At 48.2% G+C, this 23,922-nt stretch overlaps 1 protein-coding gene across 1 annotated transcript in view; it reads left to right on the top strand.

Moving 5' to 3' along the window:
* Window positions 1-23,922, top strand: part of Sptbn4 (spectrin beta, non-erythrocytic 4) — a 106,101-nt gene that overhangs the window by 18,666 nt on the left and 63,513 nt on the right. The window contains 12 exon segments of the mRNA XM_029556578.1: window positions 168-319; window positions 1,355-1,528; window positions 5,589-5,680; window positions 6,801-6,881; window positions 9,117-9,232; window positions 12,722-12,834; window positions 13,012-13,199; window positions 13,269-13,386; window positions 13,606-13,764; window positions 14,687-14,989; window positions 15,887-16,037; window positions 23,564-23,921. Of these exon segments, the coding sequence (XP_029412438.1) occupies window positions 168-319; window positions 1,355-1,528; window positions 5,589-5,680; window positions 6,801-6,881; window positions 9,117-9,232; window positions 12,722-12,834; window positions 13,012-13,199; window positions 13,269-13,386; window positions 13,606-13,764; window positions 14,687-14,989; window positions 15,887-16,037; window positions 23,564-23,921 (2,005 nt within the window).

Consider the following 23,922-nt stretch of genomic DNA (forward strand, 5'->3'; position numbering starts at 1 on the left):
GACATGTGCTCGGCAGGCACGCAGTAGGCCGTGAGGGGATGTATCTAAGGTCAGGGGAGGTGCCTGGGCCAAGTCTTGGGCCTGCAGAGGATTAGTGGGGTGGTGGAGGGAAGCCGGAAGTAGGCGAAGGACTCCTGCGAAGGCTGGGCCTAAAATCTCTCCTCCAGATGAGCGGGAAGCCGTGCAGAAGAAAACCTTCACCAAGTGGGTGAACTCGCACCTTGCCCGTGTGGGCTGCCACATCGGAGACCTCTATGCGGACCTCCGGGACGGCTTCGTGCTCACGCGGCTCCTCGAAGTGCTGTCGGGGGAGCAGCTGGTGAGGGACCCTGGGGGGGCTGGAGGAAGGAGGTGGCCCTGGGGTCAAGGGTTGGATTCCAAGGTGGGGCCTGGCTGGGCACAGGTCGAGAGCCCTAGAAGGGCCCTGTGGGTAAAGAGCCCTTTATCGGGTTGGTAGGGCTATGGGATCCAGGGCGGAGAGAACTTGGTTGCAAGGCTTGGAAGAAAACTGGGATTCTTTTCAATTGGAGGACAGGGGTTCCTTTCTAGACCAGGGCTCTGTTGGACGGGCGGGGCTTGGGGAGAGGAAGGGCTCTGTTGGAGGGGAGGGGCTCTGTTGGAGGGGTGGAGCTAGCGGTGAAAAGACGTGCCTAAAAGGGACACATGGGTTAGGGGTAATAAGGGACATGACTCTAAAGCAGAACTCTGCTGTCAGGATGAAGGGGTGAGCGTTTTCAGTTGAGAGCAGCCTCTGTTGGTGGAGTGAGGCCTGCGTCGAGGGGGTGGAGACCCAGACTGTATTGTGTGGGTTTGTCTTGTATGGGTTCGGGTTATGTTTCTGGGTTTGAGTCAGGCCACATCTCGAGCAGGGTCATTCTGATGCCATTGAAGGACAGGAGCCCAGAGTTCAAAGTCATGTGGGGCACAGCTGTGTAGGAACCAAGGCCAGTGAGAGGAACTGAGAAAGAGGACCATGGTGGGGCCTGGAAAGGGCGGGCCATCAGATTGGAGGTGGAGCGTCAGTAGAAGCGTTCAGGTCAAGAACCTTGAGTAAATCACGAAGGGACATTAACTTGATTAGCTATGACGAGAGACACGGACATTTGTGAGAAACGGGGCATGAGACAAGGCTAGCTTGGAACTTACTCTGTAGCCCAGGCTGGCCTTTAACCTGAGGCAGTCCTCAGGGATCACAAGCATGCACCATCGTGCCTGGTTTAAGCAAGGACTTCTTTCAAAGGATTGGGCCCTGGGTCTTGAAAAGACTGAAGGGGGCCTGGCCATGAGCGAGGCAGAGCCTAGGACTCCTCACTCTAGGCCAGGCCCCCGCCACCCAACACCCGTGCTGCCCTAGCCGAGGCCCACGCGTGGCCGCATGCGGATCCACTCTCTGGAGAACGTGGACAAGGCACTGCAGTTCCTGAAGGAACAGCGTGTGCACCTGGAGAACGTGGGATCGCACGACATTGTGGATGGGAACCATCGGCTGACGCTTGGGCTGGTCTGGACCATCATCCTGCGCTTCCAGGTGACCCCCAGTGACCCCTGCCCAGCTGGCTTCCCACGCTGGGACCTTAGGAGGGTTCCCCCACATTCATCCCTTCCTCCCCCAAATATTCCTACGATGTTCCAGGAACTCTGTTACCAGGTGGTGGGATGAAAAATAATGATAAAAATAATTGCTACCGCCCCCACGCTGTGATAGTTCTATATAGTTTTATTCTAAACGTTGACGTTCACCCCATAAATAGGTATTATTATCCATTTTACCAATGAGAAAACTGGTGTTCTTTAAAAGTTATACTTCGTTTTGTTTGTGTGTGTCTCTGTGTGTGCACTTGTAGAGGTCAGAGAATAATTCTGGGGAGTCAGTTCTCTAGGATGAACTCAGGACCTCAGGCTTGGTAGCAGGAGTTTTTACCTTGCTGGCTGACCCAGGAACTTTTCATTTTTTTTTTTTTTGGTTGCGGGGGAGATGTGAGACAGGGTCTCACTCTGTATCCTGGGGTGGCCTGGAACTCACTATGCAACCCAGGCTGGCCTCAGATTCTCAGAGTTTCTCACGCCTCTGCCTCTGAAGAACTGGATTTCAAGAATGCATCCCCATACTCAGCTTGATGGTTTAACGATATGCTCTGAGTTACATGTAGCTGGGTATTGGAGTTCAGACCAGGCAATCTTGCTCCACTACAGAAATGAACAGACTTTCTGTGTTATGAAGCTTATACTGTAATAAGAGGGACAGACAATACATAAATAGATACACCTGACGTTAGAGGGGAAAGGGCCAGCTCTAGGCAGAGGATTTTTCCCCCCTTCCCCCCCCCCACCCCTCACCACAATAATCTGTTTATAGGTGGTGGTGGGGTTTGCAAAGGCTGTCGAGAATATTTATTTATTTATTTATTTATATTTCTATGTGTATGAGTGTTTTGCCTGCATGTATGTAAGTGCATCCATGCATGCAATGCCCTCAGAGGCCAGAAGAATACATCAGATCCCCTGGAACTGGACTTATGGAGAGTTGTTAGCTGCCTTATGGGTGAATTAGTCCCAGAGGAGAAACAAGCAAACAAAGCTATGCAGGAAAGAACTGGTTACTAAAAAGGAACGGAAAATCCGAGGCTGGTATGTGGTTTTTGTCTTTGAGTCCATTTATATGATTTATGACATTTATTAACTTGCATATATTGAACCATCCCTACATCTTTGGAATAAAGCCTACTTGATCATGGTGAATGATCTTTTTGATGATACATCTGTATGTGGTTTGCAAGTATTTTGTTGAGAATTTTTCATTAATGATATGGGTCTATAGTTTTCTTTTTTGGTTGTGTCTTTACCTGGTTTTGGTATTAGAGTGATGCTGGCTTCATAGTATTCCATGAATACTTGAATTTCTTTCTTAATTTCTCTTTTGACCCACTCATCATTCAGGAGTGTGTTGTTTAATCTCCATGAGTTTGTGTACTTACTAGGGTTTCTTCCAGTGTTGATTTTAAGCTTTACTGCATTGTGGACTGATAGAATGCATGGAATTGTTTCAATTTTTTTTTGTATTGAGGTTTGTTTTGTGTCCCAGTATGTGGTCAATTTTTGAGAACCTTCAATGGAGTGCTGAGTAGAAAATGTATCCTTTGGTGCTTGGGTGGAATATTCAGACGATGTCTTTTAGGTCCATTTGATGTATGGTATCGTTTAATTCAGACGTCTCTCTATTTATTCTTTGTCCAGTTGAACTGTCTAATGGAGATAGTAGGGTATTGAAATGCCCTACTAGTATTGAGTTGGGGTTTATTTGTGTCTTAAAGTCCTGTAGTGTTGTTGTTTTTATGAATTTGGGTGCACCAGAGTTTGGTACATACATGTTCATAATTGTGATATCGTTCTGGTTAATTGTTCCTTTGATCAGAATGAAGTGACCCTCTTTATCTCTTCTGATTAGTTTTAGTTTGAAGTCTATTTTGTCAGATATTAGAATTGCAACCCCTGCTTGTTTCTTAGTGTCATTTGCTAGAAATATTCTTTTCCATCCTTTCACCTTAAAGTAGTGCCTGTCCTTGAAGGTGAGATGGGTTTCTTGCAGACAACAAAAAGATTTTGTTTCTTAATGCATTCAACTAGCCTGTGTCTTTTGATTGGGGAGCTCAGTCCATTGATATTTAAAGTTATTGTTGAAAGATGTGTATTGATCGCCATCATTTTGATTACTGTTTGTATTCCTTGTCTAATTTTGTGTTTCCACAATTATGCCTTCATTTAGTTCCTTTCTGATGCCCCTGGGGTACAGTTGTTCCACTCTCTGTATTGCTTCAAGTATTCTTTGAAGGGATGGTTTTGTGGACATGTATTCTTTCAGCCTATTCATGTTGTAGAAGATTTTTCTTTCCCCTTCAACTATTAGACATTTTTGCTAGGTAAAGTATTCAGGGTTGGCATCCATGGTCATTTAGAACTGGAAATACCTTGGTTCAGGCTCTTCTGGCTTTCATAGTTTGCATTGATAAGTCAGCTGTACTTCTGATGGGCTTTCCTTTGTATGTGATTTGTTTTTCTTTTGCAGCTTTCAGTATTCTCTCTTTGTTCTGTACATTTAGTGTTTTTACTATGATATGCTGTGGGGAGTTTCTTTTCTGGTCCCGGCTATTTGATGTTCTATGTGCTTCTCGTATTTGTATCGGCATGTCGTTCCTTAATTTTGGGAAATTCTCCTTTGCAATCCTGTTTAAGATCTGGTCAGTACTGTTAACCTGAAATTCTTCTCCTTTCTCTATGCCTATGATATGTAGATTTGGTCTTTTCATGGTGTCCCACATTTCCTGCATATTCCATTCCTGTGTTTTAAAAAGTTTTTCCTTTGCTTGAGTGGTCCAGTTCTTCAACTTTATCCTCCAGTGTTGATATTCTGTTTTCCGTTTCATTCATTCTAGTGGTGAGGCTTTCTCCTGTTGTTTCAAATTGGCTTATTGAGTTTTTCCACTTCCTTCTTCATTTCAGCCTGAGTTTTCTTCAATGTTTCTATCTCTTTTGTAAATTTAGTCAGAAGTTCCTAATCTCTTTTAGTTCTTTGATTTGTTTGTGTGTTCTTCAAGTTCTTTGAATTCCTTGATCATGTTTATGATTGTTATTTTAAATTCTGTGTCCTGGGTTATCTTCAGGTTCTCCTTGTAGAACTCTTATACAGGGCTGGTGGAGTTTGGTGGGAACATGCTGTTTTGGTTTTCTGTATTATTCTTTTCCTGTTGTGATTTTGACATGTGGATTTCTTTTGTTGTTTGTGATTTTGGTATGAAACTCAAGCCTTCTTTTGTTGAGTTGAAGTCTGCTTCTGTTTGTATTATTGCTGTGCCTTGGTTGTTTCCTTATTGGGTATGTAAAGCTGGTTGGTCTAGGTTTCAGGTTCTCTCAGATTTTATTTTGGAGGGAACTGATGACTTCAGATCAGCTACTCAGGAGCTCTCACAGGGGCCCATGTCAGGCTCCAGTCAGGTACAGTCAGGTTTCCTTCTAATGTTTGGACCCCTACTCATGGGTACTCAGCACAATTTGGGACGTTTGCTAAGGGGAGGCCCGATTTTGTCACTCTCAGGCGGTCTGCTAAGGTCTCAGAGAGTCTACCTCTGAGGACATGGGAGGGCCCACAGGTAATCCCAATTAGGGAGTTAGGTATATGGAGCTCACCACTATTCAGAGGCCAGATCCAGACACTCTCAGGTGATCTGCTGAAGTCTCAGCTCCTACTATAGGGCAGAGAGGTCTACCCCTGGTGATGTGTGAAGGCCCACACATAATCCCACTCTCAATTTGGGGAAGCTCACCACCATGTGGAGGCCAGGTCCAGCCACTCTCAGGTGGTCTGCTGAGGTCTCAGCCCCTACCCTACTCCATCATGCCTAGTTTTGAGACTTTTGTTTGTTTGTTTGTTTTTTAAAGACATGGTCTCTCTATAGCCCCAGCTGGCCTGGAACTTGATTTGTAAACCAGGCTAGCCTCCATCTCACAGAGATCCACCTGCCTTGACTTCCAAATGCTGGGATTAAAGGCATGCTCCACGACGCTCAGCAGTGGCCATGTTTATGTCACCACAGATTCAAGTTATCAAGATCGAGACAGAGGATAACAGAGAGACCCGCTCAGCCAAGGATGCTCTGCTGTTGTGGTGTCAGATGAAGACAGCTGGGTGAGAGCCCCTTTCCTCACAGGCAGGTGGGTTCCTAACTTCGGGGTTCCTTCCAGGACAAGAGCTTAAGAAGGGTCTCATGTCCTTTGTCAAGATTTTCATCCTGAGCTACCAAACTGGTAAATTAAATATGTCTACTTCTCCGACCTTGACACAAAGCTTCCTAAGACTCTGAAAGGCCAAGTACAAATAGAGAACTTCCACACTCTTTTGAGAGCAGTGTGGAGGGGCCGAGGAGATAGCTCTATTGGTAGAACACTTGTTCTGCAAGCGTGAATCCTGGGGTTTGATCCCCAGTACTGCCAAAAAAGAAAAACCAAAAACAAACAAAAAAAAAGAGCAATGTTGGAAAGCGGTGACTGCCTGCAGCCTGCCGCTGTCCCTTAGTTCCTCACCTCATCCTGCAACTCAGGAGATTTAACAGGCACCCGTGTGGACCCCCAGCCGTGTCCAAGCTCTGGCCACCTCACCTTTGTGAGCTGCCTCTCCTCTGTCCAGGGCACTCACAGCTTAGCAGTGCAGTTCAGGGCCCTGGACACCTTCTGTGTGGCTGAGACGGTGGGGGCGGGCGCAGGCAATAGTAAGGAGATCCCCTTAGACCCCAGCTTTTCGGGGAGGGGCATGGCACATGCCCCAGTGCCCTGCGGGGAGCAGGGATGGGGAGAAGGAGGAACAGATGGGAGAGAGGTGGGCTTCGTGTGCCCCATCCTTCTGGGTTATGTGTCTGGTGAAGGCATCTGTTTCTCCACGTGTCTGTCTTTTCCTTTTGCCTCTCCTGCCTGTCTGCTATCTCCCTTCCTCCTTCCGCTTGCTGTCCCTTCCTGTCTCTCCATCCCCCCATATCCTCTCCCTGTCTCTGCCTCTCTCTCTCTCTCTCTCTCTCTCTCTCTCTCTCTCCTCTTTTCCCTTTGCCTCTTGTTTCTCTTGTCTGCTCTTTCTTCATCTCCCTGGCTCTCCCTTTCCTTATATCTTGTTTATCCTGTCTGTCTGTCCATCTGTCTGTCTAGCCAGCCCTAGTCTCCCTATACCAATCAAATAGCCACCCGTCTTCTCCTCCCTCCTGCATGTCCCTGCTGAAACTCCGTCTCTGCCTGTTTCTCTCCCCCCACCCGCAACCCAGTTACCCTGAGGTGAACATCCAGAATTTCACCACCAGTTGGCGGGACGGCCTGGCCTTCAATGCCCTCATTCACCGACACAGGTACCACCTGGCCTGGGGCAATGCAGCCCTGCCCTGCACCTGCCCCATGTCCCTGCAGCCACATGCATGTGCACACGCACACACACACACACACACATGCACACGCACACACACATGCACATGGACAGCACACAGAGGACCTACCTTTTCACCTCTACACAAACATAGACATATCTGCATTTATTTCCCTTCACGCACCTGCTTTTTGCGTTTTCACAGACACCCCCCCAGAGACTCCTGTCCAGGCCACATAGCCCACACAAACACTGACACACTTGCATCCTCACACACGTGTGTCCACATGTTGAGTTAGCCATGCTTCTGGAGAGGGGAACTTCCTCTTGGTGGGCTGCCTACTCTGGTGTGTACACAGTGCCTCCTCTACCACAAAATCCCTCCTCAGGGAGCCCTCAGTGCCTCCTTTTCTGGATTCCTGAACATTCATGTATTCTTGCCTCAGGGCCTGGTGCTGAACAGGCTGAAGGTTGAGTGTCCAGAAAAATTACACCCACATCATAATTTTCCATTTAACAGATTGGGGAAACTGAGACATGGAGGCTGGCAGGAACTTGCTCAGGTGTGGCCAATGCCAGAATCCAGTTTTTCCTGACTTATGTGTATGTTCACTCACAGCCCCCATCCTTCACACATATACACTCTCGTACATACATGGGGAGTACTAGACACCATGTCCCCACCCCTGACTAAAACTCACAAGCTAGGGTCTTGGGCTAGGGGTCTTGCTAACAGCAGGTAACCAAATGTTTCCTTTTTTTTTTTTTTGGTAACAGTCTCGCTGTGTAACCCTAGCTAGAACTTGCTATGTAAAATAAACCAAGCCTTGAATTCACAGAGATCAGCCTGCTTCTGCCTCCAGAGTGCTGGGATCAAAGGTGTGCATCACCATGCCTGGCGTTCCAAATGTTTCCTATCTCCCAAGCACAGTCTATTGCTTTCCATGAGTGTTTTCATTTTCAGTGACCCCAGCAAGCACTGGCTACATTATCACCATTCACAATTGAGGACGCCTACAGAGAAATGATGTGCTCAGCCAGTGAGTGACACAGCCAAGATATGACCAAGCTGGGACTGAACCCAGTGGGCTGGCTCTAACCTCCCACTTCTAACCACTACAGGATACTAATACACCCAAGAAGACGTGTGCTCTCCATTCCTACACATGCCCTACTACTACATAATGATATAGACAAATATACCTGAGTACACACATGCACGTCATATGTACACCAGATCCAAACACTACCTAATACCATATATAAACTACCAGAGGGCCAATAAGATGGCTTAGCAGGTTAAGGTACTTGCTACCAAGCCTGAAAACCTAAGTAGGATCTCTGGGACCCACATGGTAGAAAACTGACTCCTGAAAGTTGTCCTCTGACCACATGAGCACCAGGGCATGCATGCACTCCCCCCTCAAATAAAATAAATATAGGTTAAAAAATAAGATCAATACACCCGAGTAGATACTGGTGCACCATACATCATGTGCCCCAACCATTGTATAATGTTGCATATAAATGCACGAGTAGACATGTGTATCATGACCATATATAAAATTGTAGCCGGGTGTGGTGGCACAGGCAGGCATGGTGGCGCACGCCTTTAGTCCCAGCACTCGGGAGGCAGAGGCAGGCGGGTCTCTGTGAGTTCAAGGCCAGCCTGGTCTACATAGTGAGTTCCAGGACAGCTGGGGCTATAGGGAGAACCTGTCTCAAAAAGGCCAAAACAAAACCAAAAACAAAAACAAAAACCATTGTATACTAGTACACCTGAGTAAATACATATGCACCATGTGTATATGTGCCCTGACCATGATGTAAAGCTATTTATAACTGCAGCTGAGTAGACATGTGTGCACTATGCATACATGTACTGTCATGCGGTACACAGTGCAATACAGATTTGTGTTGTGGGATGATTATCTCACAGACTCACACAGTCAGGTGCCATCAACATGCCTGTGCACACAGGCTGACCCAGTGGCAAATGCACACGTGTTTACAAGATACGTGTGCGTCACTTGTCCACGTGATATAACTAACAATGCATGTCCCAGGCACATGCTGCCAAGCTCCGCACACACACAGCTTTCCTCCTTGGCTGGGTTGTGCCCCTCGTCTGGGTGGGGCTCAGATAAGGATGTCTTTTTGCCTGCTTGCCCACTGGCCCTGGAGCCTGCCTGCTGCCTGCCTGCTCTGTGCCCCTGCCCAGGCCCGATCTGGTGGACTTCAGCAAACTCACAAAGTCCAACGCCAACTACAACCTGCAGAGAGCCTTCCGCACGGCTGAACAGCACCTGGGACTGGCACGTCTGCTGGACCCTGAAGGTGAGCCCCATCTGGTCCCGTCTCTGAATTCCTCCCAGCACCAGTGTCAGAATAACTCCATTTCACCCAGCACCACATCAGATTCCATGGTCATTCCCCAAGCCTTCTCTTCTTCATCTCCGTTCCTCCCCCTTCCCATCCCATCTCCTCTTTCCATCCGCAACCACACCCCACCTCATTCCAATGGAACCCTTTCTCTCATCACCCCGTCTTTCCCCAACCCTATCCTAAACTGTCTTACCCAAACCCCATTTTCTTTCCAATCCCAGCCTCTTTGACCCATTCTCCCAATATTCAGCATTGTCCCCAACCCCAACCTCACCTCAACATCATTCTTTTTTGTTTTGGTATTGGAGATTGAACCTAGGACCTGGCACTTACTAGGCAGGTGCTCTACCACTGAGCCACAACCCCAGCCCCTCACTGGGGGACTCTAGGCAGGTGCCCTACCACTGAGCCACATCCCCAGGCCCTCACTGGGGGATTCTCTTTTTTTAATTTTCTGTTTTGACACTGGGCCTCACTAAGTTGCCTTGAACTTGTCATCCTTCTGCCTCAGTTTCCCAAGTGTCTGAGATGACAGGTCTGCATCACCAGGCCTGGCTTCTGTCTCTACTCCTATCCCCTTCCCTCACCCCATATATAACCCCTTTTCTATCTTGGCTCACTCTGTATCTACCCCCAGCAACTCTGCCCTCACCTCTAGCTCCTTCCCCACTTTCTGGCTATCCCCAGCCCTATTCCTTACTTCATCCTCCTCTTCCATCCATGGTAAGCCCTCTACCACTGAGCCATATCCCAGCCCATCAACTCTGTTTTAATGTGACAGAAATGAAGGCTCAGGGAAGACACTTACTGTGTTCAGTTTCATTTCATTGCTGTAATAAAATACTCTGATGAAAACAACTTAGGAGAGAAAGGGTTTGTTTCCACTCATAATTCCATGTCACATTCCATCATGGCAGAGAAGTCACAGTGGCAGAACTTACAACATCCCATTCCTATGGAAGAGCAAAGAGACATTAACACATGAATGCTCACTTGCTGCTTGTGCATAAGCTCCATTTTTCCACTCTTACATGGTTCAGGACCTCCTGCCTAGGGAATGGTGCCACCCACAGTGGGCTGGGTCTTCCCACAGCAGTTAACTTACTTAAGACAATCCCCTGTAGGCAAACCCAGTGTACACAGTCTCTCATTGACACTGTCTTCCTAGATGATTCTAGTTGTGTCAACTTGACAAAACTAACCGTCACAACCAACACATGCTGAAAAGCAGCAAACAGGATGTTATGGCCCTAGAATTCAGTCTCTGTAAGTTTTCTGCCCTGCCTCTGATAACTGTATTCTGTGCTTAGTGGTCTGATATGTAATATAGTCTTCCTTCCTTCCTTCCTTCCTTCCTTCCTTCCTTCCTTCCTTCCTTCCTTCCTTCCTTCCTTTCTCTTTCTCTCTCTCTTTCTTTCCTTTTTTTGTCTTTTCTTGTAGCTCCAGCTGGCCTGGAACTCACTATGTAGATCAGGTTGGCCTTGAACTCACAGAGATATGCCTTCCTCTGCCTCCTGAGTGCTGCTATTAAAGGCCTGCACCACCCCTCCCAGCTTGTAATATAGTTTCATGAGGCAGTGACGATGTGGGCTGGATGCAATGGCACATGGCTGTAATCCCAGCACTCAGAGACTGAGGCAGGAGGATCATAAGTTTAAAACCATCCTGGGCTGTATAGTGAGACCTTGTCTCAAAACAAAACCAAACAAATATATATATGTTCAGTGAGTACATTCCAACAGCACCAGAATGTGTTGTGTGCCTCTGCAGTTATCTGTTCTTTCCTTTGTGTTTTTGTTGTTTGAGGCAAGGTCTTATGTAGCTCTGGCTAGCCTCAAATTTGCTATGTAGCTGAGGCTATCCTTGAATCCCTGCTCCTCCTATCTCTACCTCCTGAGTGCTTGGATTACAGGTGTGCACCACGCACCTGACTTTTTTCTTTCTAATGTTTCCTGGGAGGCGGGGATCAGGATTGTCCTCACCATAACAGTGGAGAAACTGAGGCTTAGAGAAATTAGGTTCATTTCCTTAGAACGTATAGTAAGAAAGAGTTAAGCTGAGATTCATGTAGTTCTACCTCTGAAGCCTAGTCCTTGGTGTCAAACCTCACACAGCATGCATATACTTAGTGGGCATTTCCTAAGCTGCTGCTGTGTGCCAGGCATGGCAGGAACCATGAAGAACCGGCATAGATGTCTTCATGGGGCTCAGTCAATGGCTTGGTCACATCTTTACAACTTCTGATGCCATCTGAGAAGGAAATGGTTGACTGTTTTGAGGGCTGGGCATGAGCAGCTCAGTGGTGGATCACTTGCCTAGCAAGTGCAAGGCCCTGGGTTTGGTCCCCAGAAACACACACACACACACACACACACACACACACACACACCCGTGCAAACATACACATGCAGACACACGCACGTACACACGCAGACACATGTATACCACATGCACACATACACACGCACACATATGCACACACACGCATACACAGTGTTATGAGAAAGAATGATACAGCTCCAGGCTGGGTGAAGAATGAAGAAAGTTTATGTGAGGAAATATGAGTTGAACCGTGAGATTGTGCACACAGAAGAGAGGATGGGATCCAGGCAGTGAGAGGAGCATGTACAAGAGTTCTGAGGTGGTAGGTACTAATAGAACAGTGAGATTCAAGAAATAATTATAAGGGAGCTGGAGAGGTGGATCAGCACTTAAGAGCACATACAGCTCATCCAGAGGATCCAACTTCAGTTCCCAACACCCCCATCAGGCATCTCACAACTGCCTATAACTCTCAATTCAGGGGGAGGCTATGCCTCTGAACTCTGTGGACATTTGCACTCATGTGCACAGAACACACACATACACACACACACACGTAATTTTAAAAAGAAATAATTATAGGGCCAGTGAGGACTTGGTGGTTAAAAGTGCTTGCCTTGGAGCCTGATGACCTGAGTTTGATCTTGCAGACCCATAGAGTGGACAGAGAGAACCACAGGTTGTCCTCTGACCTTCACTCCTGCACTGTAGCCGGCGTGCCTCCCCTACAAAATAAATAAAATTGAAAAAAGAAATTCAAACAGATCATTTCTTTATGGTTCTATGTCATACACTGTTTAATCCTGTGTGTTAAATCCCCACTGGAGGATTTTTTTAAAAAAAACTGAGGGGCAGGCATGGTAGTGCACACCTTTAACCCCAGCACTCGGGAGGCAGAGGCAGGTGAATCCCTGTGGGATGAAGGTTAGCCAGGTCTACATAGGGAGTTCTAGGCTAGCTGGGGCTATGGGGAGACCCTGTCTCAAACAAACAAACAAACAAACAAACAAACAAAACAAAACAAAACAAAAACTCTGAGGGCTAGAGAGATGATTTTGCCCAAGGGCACACAGCTAGTAAGAAACTCCATCCTGCTCCCCACCCTGACCTTTCCCACAGATGTGAACATGGAGGCTCCCGATGAGAAGTCCATCATCACTTATGTGGTCTCTTTCTACCACTACTTCTCCAAGATGAAAGCTCTGGCTGTGGAGGGAAAGCGGATTGGGAAGGTAGGTGGGAGCCAAGGAGGGTAGATGCCTAGGAACCCCTCCAGGGCTTAGGAGGTTCTGTATCTTGAAGCCCAGAACCATCAATGCTGCCCACCCTCCCTCTATGCCAGTGCCAAGCCCTGTGCCTGTACCTGGAGAAACAAAGCTGACCCTGCCTGCCTTCCTTTGCTGGGTCAGGTCTTGGACCAGGTGTTGGAGGTGGGAAAGATCATAGAACGCTACGAGGAGCTGGCAGCAGAACTGCTGGCCTGGATTCACCGCACAGTGGGCCTCATCAGCAACCAGAAGTTTGCCAACTCTCTGAGTGGGGTACAGCAGCAGCTACAGGCTTTCACAGCCTACTGTACGCTGGAGAAGCCTGTCAAGTGAGACTCGGCTCTGGAGGAGGGAGGGGGAAGGTGTGGGACAGGGCCTCTGAGCTCATACCTCTGTAGGTTTCAGGAGAAGGGAAACCTGGAGGTGCTGCTCTTTAGCATCCAGAGCAAGCTGCGTGCCCACAACCGCCGCCTCTTTGTGCCCCGGGAAGGCTGTGGCATCTGGGACATCGACAAGGTAAGGTTGGGACATTAAAGAGAAACCATGGTATCATTCAAGGGAGCTGTTCCCACTGTAGAAGATTTATGCTGACAGTCTCTCAGTAGCAGTACCACAAGGAAGGAATGTTTTCTAATTTACCTAAAGGTGCCATGAGTGGCCTCACACAGAAAGGCCAGGGTCATTATACTGGGGGCAATTGTTGGAATCTAAGTGTCTCCTCTTGTCTTCCTCCAGGCATGGGGCCAGTTGGAAAAGGCAGAACATGAGCGAGAGGCTGCCCTCCGAGCTGAGCTGATCCGACAGGAAAAGTTGGAACTCCTGGCTCAAAGGTTTGACCACAAGGTGGCCATGAGGGAGAGCTGGCTGAATGAGAACCAACGCCTGGTATCCCAGGTACAAGGTGTAGGGCTTGGCTCCGGGGAAAAGGGAGAGTGGGAAGGCAAACAGGAGGTTGGATTTGTCTTGTAGGCGACAGATGAGGATGGGAAGGGAGTCCTAAGTGATTGGTCTCTTAATGAATTGGTGGGTGATAGAATGAGTCTGGTTTTCAAGGTAACAGTAGAGAGAGGTTGATCTCCAGGTTTAGTAGAGAGGGAAGAATTGGTCTTTTTCAGACAGGGGGAGTGATTAACTAGGCTAAGTGAGGAGGGAAATTTTTTTTTTCCTGGTGTCCAAGATAACTCAGGAAGATAGAATTGGTCTCCCAAGTAACAGAATAGGCCAAGCCTGGTCCCCAGTTTCCAGGAAAATGCAAAGATTGGAACTGTTTCCTAGGTAACAAGTTTTGAGTTGGAGATATAACAAGAGTGTGACTGATCTCCAGAGTAACTTGGAAGGGTAGGATGGTTTCTAGAGTAACAAGGGAGGGTAGGACTGGTCTCCAGGGCAACTGAAAGTGGTGGGATGGTCTCTAGAGTTAACTAAACAGGGAGGATGCCACTGATCTCCAAGGTGAAAAAGTAGGATTGATTCCTGGGGTAATTGGAAGTGGGTGGGATTAGTCTCCAAGGTAACAAGGGAAGATAGGACTAATTTCTAGGGTAACTGAAAGAGGGTGAGACTAATCTCCAAGGTAACAGGAGAAGATGGAACTGATTTCCAGAATAACAGGGAGGATGGAGTTGGTCTCCAAGGTAACAGGGAAAGGTGAACTGGTTTCCAGAATATCTGGGAAGGTGAGGCTGGTCTCTAGGATCAGAGAGAGGGTGGACCTGGTCTCTAAGGTGATTAGGGGGAGAATTTCCAGGGTCATTCAGGGTTAAAATAACAGGTGAACTGCTAAAGCAACACAGTGTCTGTGGCCTGTACTGCCCAGGACAACTTCGGGTACGAGCTGCCAGCAGTGGAGGCAGCCATGAAGAAGCACGAAGCCATCGAGGCAGACATTGCAGCCTACGAGGAGCGGGTGCAGGGCGTGGCAGAGCTGGCACAGGCATTGGCAGCCGAAGGCTACTATGATGCCCGGCGAGTGGCAGCCCAGCGTGACAGTGTCCTGCGCCAGTGGGCTCTGCTGACTGGGTTGGTAGGTGCTAGGCGGACCCGACTGGAGCAGAATCTGGCCCTGCAGAAGGTCTTCCAGGAGATGGTGTACATGGTGGACTGGATGGAGGAGATGCAGGTGGGGACCAGATGAGGGTCACAGAATGGGGTCAGGTTCTGGGAGGACAGGAATTAATGCAGATCCTGAGAATTGGCACAAAGGTGTCGCAGGGGGTGGGGAGAGAAAAAGAGATTAAAAAGAATCGTTAGATGGCTGGGGATGTAGGTAAGTTGGTACAGTGCTTGCTTAGTGTGCAGGAAGTCCTGCTTTTCCCCCTTCTTTCCCTGAACCACATGAAACTGGATAGGACATCAAACACCTGTAATCCCAACACTCAAGAGGGAGGAGAATCAGGAGTTCAAGGTCATCTTCAGACACTGTCTCAAAAAAAAAAAATGTCCAGCAATGTCTCAGTGAATAAAGGCACCTGCCATAAACCCTGACAACCTGAGTTTGATCCCTAGGACCCATGGTGGAAGGAGAGAACCAACTCCCAGCAGTTATCCTCTGGCTTCCACCCACATGTATACACACACACACACACACACACACACACACACACGCACACAAAAGGGAGGAAAGCAAGCAAATTTCTGGCTACAGGGAGCAGCGCCTAGGTAGAATCAGTTTGGGAAAGAGATATCTACCACAGATAGACAGATAGAGGGAGAGTAAAGATGGGAAAGGTGGAAGCAGAGAGAAAAAGGGGAGTAGGAAGGAGGGAGGGAGGGAGAGAGAGAGAGAGAGAGAGAGAGAGAGAGAGAGAGAGAGAGAGACAGACCACGGAGGTGATGAGAGATGGAAACATTCTGAGAGACACAAAGACATAGGATGGCAAACACCAGGAGACCATGACAGAGATGAGGGCTTTGAACAATGGTGTCTTGCAGCAGAGGCTGGCATGGGTGTGGGGAGAGGTGAGTGGTCCCTGGCAATGTGAGAGGTGAGCTCAGCACTTCCCCCCTCCCCTTGCAGACTCAGCTGCTGTCCCGGGAGTGTGGGCAGCACCTGGTAGAGGCGGATGACCTGCTGCAGAAACATGGGCTACTGGAGGGGGACATTGCAGCCCAGAGCGAGCGAGTGGAGGCCCTCAATGCTGCAGCCCTGAGATTCTCCCAACTGCAGGGTGAGTCTGGGCATGGGGGCATGGGGTTTCTCAGGGTGGGTGCTAATAAAGGCAAAGATGACACCCAAGAGATGGAAGGAAGCCGCTGATCTTGGAGGCATCTGTCTAAGTAGAATCTAGGATCACACTCTGTTAGAAAGGTCATGGGGGCATCAGTGCTGAGTGTTAAACTGGACCATTAAATTTTGTTCTGCTTTGAGATTATATAGTAATACCTCACCCTTACTGAACACTTAGGTGCTAAGCCTTTCACAGCTCAGTCACAGTGACTATCAGAAAGCAGCAAGAACAACAGCAACAAATGTGCAAGGGAATGGGGATGTAGCTCAGCTATAGAGTCCTTGAGTGGGGGAGTAAGGTTGTGGCTCAGTGGTAGAGCACCTGCCTAGAATCCCCCAGTGAGGGGCTTGGGGCATGTGTGACTCAGTGATAGAGCACCTGCCTAGAACCCTCCAGTGAGGGGCTGGGGGTGTGGCTCAGTGGTGGAGCACCTGCCTAGAATCCCCCAGTGAGGGGCTGAGGGTGCAGCCCAGTGGTAGATCACCTGCCTAGAATCCTCCAGGGAGGGGCTGGGGGCATGACTCAGTGGTAGAGCACCTGCCTAGAACCTCCCCCCGACAGTGAGGGGCTAGGGGTGTGGCTCAGTGGTAGAGCACTGGCCTAGAGTCCTCCAGTGAGGGGCTGGGGGCATGGCTCAGTGATAGAGCAACTGCCTAGAATGCCCCGGTGAGGGGCTGGGAGTGTAGCTCAATGGTTGAGTGCTTGCCTAACATACTCAGTATGCTGGGTTCCATCCCCAGCATTTGAAATAATGATAAGAGGCTGGAGAGATGGCCCAGAAGTTAAAAGCATGTACTGCTCTTGCAGAGGACCCAAGTTCAATTCCCAGCACCCACATCAGGTGGTTCACAAACACCTGTAACTTCAGCCCCAGGGTGTCTGACATCCTCTTCTGGCCTCCACAAGCACTTGCACACACATGGCATACATTCACACAGACATACACATAAAAAATGAAAAATAATTCATACACAGGTACACTTACATGAATAAAAACACTCGTACACTTAAAATAAATAAATAGCTGGGCGTGGTGGTGCACGCCTTTAATCCCAGCACTTGGGAGGCAGAGGCAGGCAGATCTTTGTGAGTTTGAAGCCAGCCTGGTCTACATAGTGAGTTCCAGGACAGCTGGGGCTACAAGGAGACCCTGTCTCAAAAAGACAAAAATAAATAAAAAATAAAAAAAATTTAAATTGTAAAAATAATAAAATCACAAAAGTATGTAAGATAATGTATGAGCATTACAGGAGGTGATGAGCTGTTCAGGAGGGGCTGGAGAGTGGTTAAGAGCACTGAACAGAAGATCCAGGTTCGAATTCCAGCACCCACATGGCAACTAACAACCATCTGTACCTCCAGTTCCAGGGGATCCGATGCCCTCTTCTGTTCTCCATGGGCATTGTATGACATGGGTGAACTTACATACATTGCAGGCATAACACTCATACACATAAAATTTTGAAAGAAAGAAAAACTCTTCAGGAGGGGCTTGAGAGATGGCTCAGGGGTTAAGAAAACTGGCTGTTTTTGAAGAGGACCTGGGTTCGGTTCCCAGTACCAAGATAGCAGCTAACAACTGTCCATAACTCCAGTTCCAGGGATTCCAGTGCCCTCTACTGACCGCTGAAGATACTGCACACATGTGATGAGCTTACATACTTGCAGGCAAAATATTCATACACCTAAAATATAAATTAATTTTTTTTTAATTTATAAAGGACTGTTCAGGAGCAAGCCTTAGAAACTCAACTCAGTTGGCTTAAAGAATCAAGAGGAAGCCAGGTGGCATAGTACACATCTGTATACTTGGGAGACTAAGTTAGGAGGATTATTGTGAGCTTGAGGCTGTCCTGGGCTACATGAGACCCTGTTTCAACAACAACAAAAAGAGGAGAAAGAAATAAAAGAAAAAGAAAAATGATGCTGGGGGTGGTGATACTTGCCTGTTATGTCAGCACTCAGGAGGTAGAGTCAGGAGGATCAGGAATCAAAGGCCAGCCTTGGCTACATAGCAAGTTCCAGATCAGCCTGTGATGCATGAGACTATGTCTTGAAACAAACAGACAAACAGACAAAGGAGTCAAGAGAAATAGATTGACTTATGAACTAAAATGACTAGGAAGCCCTGTTTTGACGTCAGGCCTCATTGGATCCAGGAATCGCTCAGTGATGCTTTTCAGACTCTGTTTCTAGTGACTGTGTATGGTGTAATTGCCAGGCAGTCCCTCACCATGTGGTATAAATATGGAATCATTCAGCCCCATGTCTACAACCAGCTTCACAGACCAAGGAGATAAGCTCTTTTCTCCCAATACTTCTTCAAAAAAACCCCTTTTTTATTGACCTTTTCAGCTGGCCTGGCACTTGCTATGTAGACCAGGCTGGCCTCGAACTCACAGAGATCTGCCTGCCTCTGCCTCCTAAGTGCTGGGATTAAAGGCATCCACCACCATGCCCAGTTTAAAAAAAACTTTTTAAAAATTTTATTTGTGTGTATGTGCCTATGAGTTTATGTGCACCATGTACACGCAGGTGCCTTCAGAGGCTAGATGGCATTGGTTTCCTTGGAACTAGAGTTACAGGCAATTGTGAGCTGGCATGTGGGTGGTGGGAACTGAACCCAGATCCTCTGCAAGAGCATCAAGTGCTCTTAGCCTCTGAGTCATGGCTCCAGCCCCCTAAAATTAAAAAAAAAATTATGAGGCTGAAGAGATGGCTCAGTGGTTAAGAGCATGTGCTGGTCTTCCAGAGAACCTGACATTGATCCCCAGCACCCACAGCATGCGGCTCACAGCAGCCCGTAACTCCAGCACTGCACTCGTGTGCACAGATCCACATATATACTTAAGTGATTGAAAAAATAAAATAGCCAGATACGATGGTACACACCTTTAGTCCCAGCTCTTGGGAGGCAGAGGCAGGTGGATCTCTGTGAGATTGAGGCCAGCCTGGTTTACATAACCAGTTCAAGGTCAACTGGGGTTACAGGGAGACCCTGTCTCAAAAAGACCCCCCCAAATAAATAATAAAATAAAATAAATTATGTGTATGTGTGGGTTTGTGTGTGGGTATGTGCATGTGACTACAATTGCTATTAGAAGCCAGAAGAGGGCATTGGGTTCCCTGGAGCTGGAGTTATAGGCAGTTGTAAGCCACCTGATGTTGGTGCTGGGAACCAAACTCAGGTCTTCTGTCAAAGCAATAAGGACTTTTAACCACTGAGCGATCTCTCCAGCCCTTCTCCCAATACTTCCGACCAAAGGTCCAAGGATTCCATCTCCATTGCTCAGCCATTCCTGGTCTTCGGAAATGCAGACCTCTAGTTGGCCACACTAATGTTATGTGCCCAGTTCAGGACCAAGAGTTGAGCTAGCTCCCTCTGAAGACAGGACTGAGAAAGTCAGGGGGGCTGGACAGTGAAGTGACTGAGCCGGACTCTAGAAGGTTCCTATTTTCTGGGGTCACCATCCTCTAGCAGAAGACCACCAAGAATCCCTCTGTAGTCATATTAAGTTGATTCGTTGGCTGTTTGCATACATAGAGAGCCATGAGGCATCTCAGAGTGTTAGCAGGGACTTTTACTATTGTTATTGTTATTATTATTATTGTTGTTAATTATTTTATGTGGATGAGTGTATTGCCTGCATGCAAGTGCACCCATGTTATGTAATGCCCGTGGAGGTCAGAAGAGGGCGTCCAATTCCACTGAATAGTAGAGTTACAGACAGTTGTTAGTTACCATGTGGGTGCTGGGAATCAAACCTGGGTCCTCTGCAAGACTAGTCAGTGCCATCTCTCCAGCCCCGAGACTCTGTGTGTGTGTGTGTGTGTGTGTGTGTGTGTGTGTGTGTGTGCTAGAGATGGAGCCCAGGCCCTTGCCCATGGTAAGCAAATGCTCTACCCATGAGCTATATCCCCATCACGTGAAGGTCTTCTTAGGACCTGGGCTTAGGTTAGGTGGCTTGATGATAATGATTCAATGCAGTGTGTTTTGCTGTGACAAAAAGCAACTTAAGAACTTGAGAGTGTATAGTCCACGGTAGGGAAGGCAGTGCAGCAGGATCATGAGGTGGCTAGTCACGTGCTTCCTCAGTCAGAAAGCAGAGAGATGAATGCTGGTGTGCCTTTCCCCTTCTCTGTTTTATTCAGTCCTGGACTCCAGCCTTTGGAGCAGTACCTCCTACATTCAGTACATTCAGGGTAGGTGTTCCCTCCTCAGTTAAACCTCTCTGAAACACCTTCACAGACAAGCCTAGGTTTGCCTCCTAGGTGATTTTAAATCCTGTCTAGTGAACAATCAAGGGGGGGAGGCAGATGGCTGAGCATCTTAATCATTAGGGTGAACAGAGGGATGCTTTTGCAGTTAATGATAGCAGTTATTTATGTTGGCTGGGCTAGGGGGATGTGTAGTCATTCTTGGGGTTTACACAGTGACCTTGTTTTTGTCTGTGTCCAGGAATGATTATGGAGTAGGCTTGGTTTTATTCTGCCACACTGTGGTCATGTAGTGGCTTTGTCTGATGGAATTCTGCAAGTTTTCTGATGCTTATCAGCCAGCTTTGAGTGCCAACAGCCTTTTCTTTCTCTTCTGAGGAACTGAGGCACAGACCACAGAGCTTCCAAGATCATGAGGGAGTTTCTCATCCTTGTTGGGACTGTGCTACCTCCTAAGAGTAAATATTGGGCTGGGGCTATGGCTCAGTTGGTAGGGTGCTTACCTAGCATGCACAAGGTCATGCGTTTGATTCCTTGCACCACATGAATGGAATGTGGTGGTGCAGGACTGTAATCCCAGCACTTGGAAGGTGGAGGCAGGAGGATCAGAAGTTTATAATCATCTGTAGCTACATAGAAAGTTCAAGGCCATTCTGGGATACATGAGATCCTGTGTCCCCTCCAAAAGCAAACATTGAAGTTTCTAAGTCCCAGTGTGGAGATTCTGATTTTGTCCCAGACCCCTATCACCCACATCATAGCACCCGAAAGTTGTTGGAACTCTCTTTTGTCTTAGGGATAAATGTCCTAGAGGCCTCCTTTGACCTCTCCTTGTGAGATTCCAGTTCCTAGAGACAACTAGTAGCACTATGCATGCAACAAAGGGGCCAGTGTGGGATGTGTTGTCATGGTGATGAAGCAGTGATACCTGATGCACTTCTGGTCCAGAGTATGCTCTTCCTCCCCCTCCCCCTCTCCCTTCCCCTCCCCCTTTTCCTCTATACTGGGGATTGAACCTGGGACTTTGAACATGCTAGGCAGGTGCTCTACCACTGAGCCACGCCCCCAGCCCCTCACTAAAGGATTCTAGGCAGGTGCTCTATCACTGAGCCTCACCCCCAGTCCCTTGCTGGGGGATTCTAGACAGGTGCCCTACCACTGAGCCACACCCCTAGCCTCTTCTGTTCTCCATGGGCATTGCATGACAAGAGGTGCACTTACTTATATGTAGGCAATACACGCATACACATAAAATAAAAATAATTAAAATATTTTTTAAATTTTTATTTATTGTTTTATGTGTATGAGTGTTTTGCCTGCTTGTGTGTAAGTGTACCTGTGTTGTGCAGTGCCTGTGGAGGTCAGAAGAGGGCGTCTGATCCCCTGGAACTGGAGTTACGGACAGTTATTAGCTGCCATGTGGGTGCTGGGAATCAAACCCGGGTCCTCTGCAAGAGAAGTCCGTGCTCTTAACTACTGAGCCATCTTTCCAGCTCCATGGCTTATTATTTTTATTTTATGTGTATGAGTGTGTTACCTGCATGTATGTAAGTTCACCCATGTTTTGCAATGCCCACAGAGGTCAGAAGAGGGCACCAAATTCCATGGAACTAGAATTATGGATGGTTCTTAGCTGCCTTGTGAGTGCTGGGAATCAAATTTGGGTCCTCTGCAAGAGCAGCAGCCAGTGCTCTTAACTGCTGAGCCATTTCTCCATTTCTCTTTTTACTTTGTATTTTGCCAGAGGGTTTTACTAAGTTGCACAGGCTAGCCTGGAATTCACTCCGCAGCCCATGCGTTTCTTTAATTATTGACCCTCTCTTCTTCAGTTTCCCAGGTAGCTGAAATTACATGTCTGAGCCACCAGGCCTGGCTTTTAACTTAAGTTAATTTGTTTATTTTATTTTATGTTTATGAGTATAAATACAAATGTGCACAATGCTGGTGGAAGTCAGAGGAGGGCATCATACCCCCTTGGAACTGACATTATGAACAAGTATTAGCTGCCATGTGGGTGCTGGGCATTGAACCCGGGTCTTCTGCAAGAGCAGGCAGTGTTCTTAATCACGGAGCCATCTCTCCAGCCCTTAAAGTATTTTTTAAGATTTATTTTTATTTTTATTTATGAGTGTGTTTGTGTCTGTGAGAGTGTATACCAAGTGTGTACAGGTGTCCGTGGGAGCCAGAAGAGGGCGTCGGATCCCCTTGAGCTAGAGTTACAGGCAGTTATAATCTCGGGTGCTGGAAACTGAACCTGGGTCCTCTGGAAGAGCATCCAGACTCTTAACTGCTAAGCCATCTCTCCAACCCCTTTTAAAATTTTTTTGAGGCCAGGGTGGTAGCACACGCCTTTAATCCCAGCACTCGGGAGGCAGAGGACAGGCAGATCTCTGTGAGTTCAAGGCCAGCCTGGTCTACATAGTGAGTTCCAGGCCAGCTGGGGTTACAGGGAGACCCTGTCTCAAAAAGACCAAAAGCCTCAGCTGGCCTGGAACTCAATATTTAGACTAGGCTGACCTCTAACTCACAGAGATCCACCTGCCTCTACCTCCCTAGTGCTGGGATTAAAGGCATGCACCACTGGGCCAGGCTTAATTTGTAATTTTTAGACTAGGTCTTGCTATGAAGTCCAGACTGGCCTGGAACTTGCAATCCTCCTGCCTCAGCCTCCTGAGAAACAGGGATTCCAGGCACATGCTACTGTCTATTCTATTCTGCTCCACCAAAGAAATGCAGAGAGAGAGAGAGAGAGAGAGAGAGAGAGAGAGAGAGAGAGATCTAGTTAGTAAGGCAACAGAGGAGGAGAGAGAGAACCCAGAACCATGGCTTAAAGGCCGGGAAGTTTCACTACTGAAGCAATTCAAAGATCTGAGAAACTTGGGATCCATTAATCAGTTGCAAATTACTGTATTTACTAGCCTCTGTCTCTGGCCTGTACCCTGTGGTGGGCAAGGTGGGAGTGCAGTAATGCCACAGCCCCAGGCCCTGCCTTCAGGGAGCCCCTAGTTCATGAGGAAGACCCAAATGGACGGTGGCATCTCCGTCTAGTCAGGTTGAGGAAGAAATGAGGAGGCCGAGAGGCCAGGGAAAGTGCTTGTTCCAGACGTGGACAGAGTCCGGAAGCCTGCCTGGAGAAGAGCGTGGCATGGTCTGTGACCTGATGAAGTCAAGGGTCTGTAGGTAGATAGCTTGCAGGTCCTTCTCTTGGTCCGGGAGCTCAACCCAGGATCTTCTTCCCATGGCCCAAGGCTACCAGCCCTGCGACCCGCAGGTCATATGCAACCGGGTGAACCACGTGCATGGCTGCCTGGCTGAGTTGCAGGAGCAGGCGGCTCGGCGGCGCGCGGAGCTGGAGGCTTCCCGGAGCCTGTGGGCGCTGCTGCAGGAGCTGGAGGAGGCGGAGAGCTGGGCGCGGGACAAGGAGCGCCTCCTGGAGGCCACGAGCGGCGGCGGCGGCGCGGCTGGCGTGGTGGGCACCGCAGGCGGCGCGCACGACCTGTCCAGCACCGCTCGCCTGCTTGCGCAGCACAAGATCCTGCAGGGCGAGCTGGGCGGCCGCCGGGCGCTGCTGCAACAGGCGCTGCGGCGGGGCGAGGAGCTGGCTGCG

Source organism: Nannospalax galili, unplaced genomic scaffold, assembly GCF_000622305.1.
Source record: "Nannospalax galili isolate Female #2095 unplaced genomic scaffold, S.galili_v1.0 scaffold886, whole genome shotgun sequence".
In the NCBI taxonomy this organism is placed as follows: Eukaryota; Metazoa; Chordata; class Mammalia; order Rodentia; family Spalacidae; genus Nannospalax; species Nannospalax galili.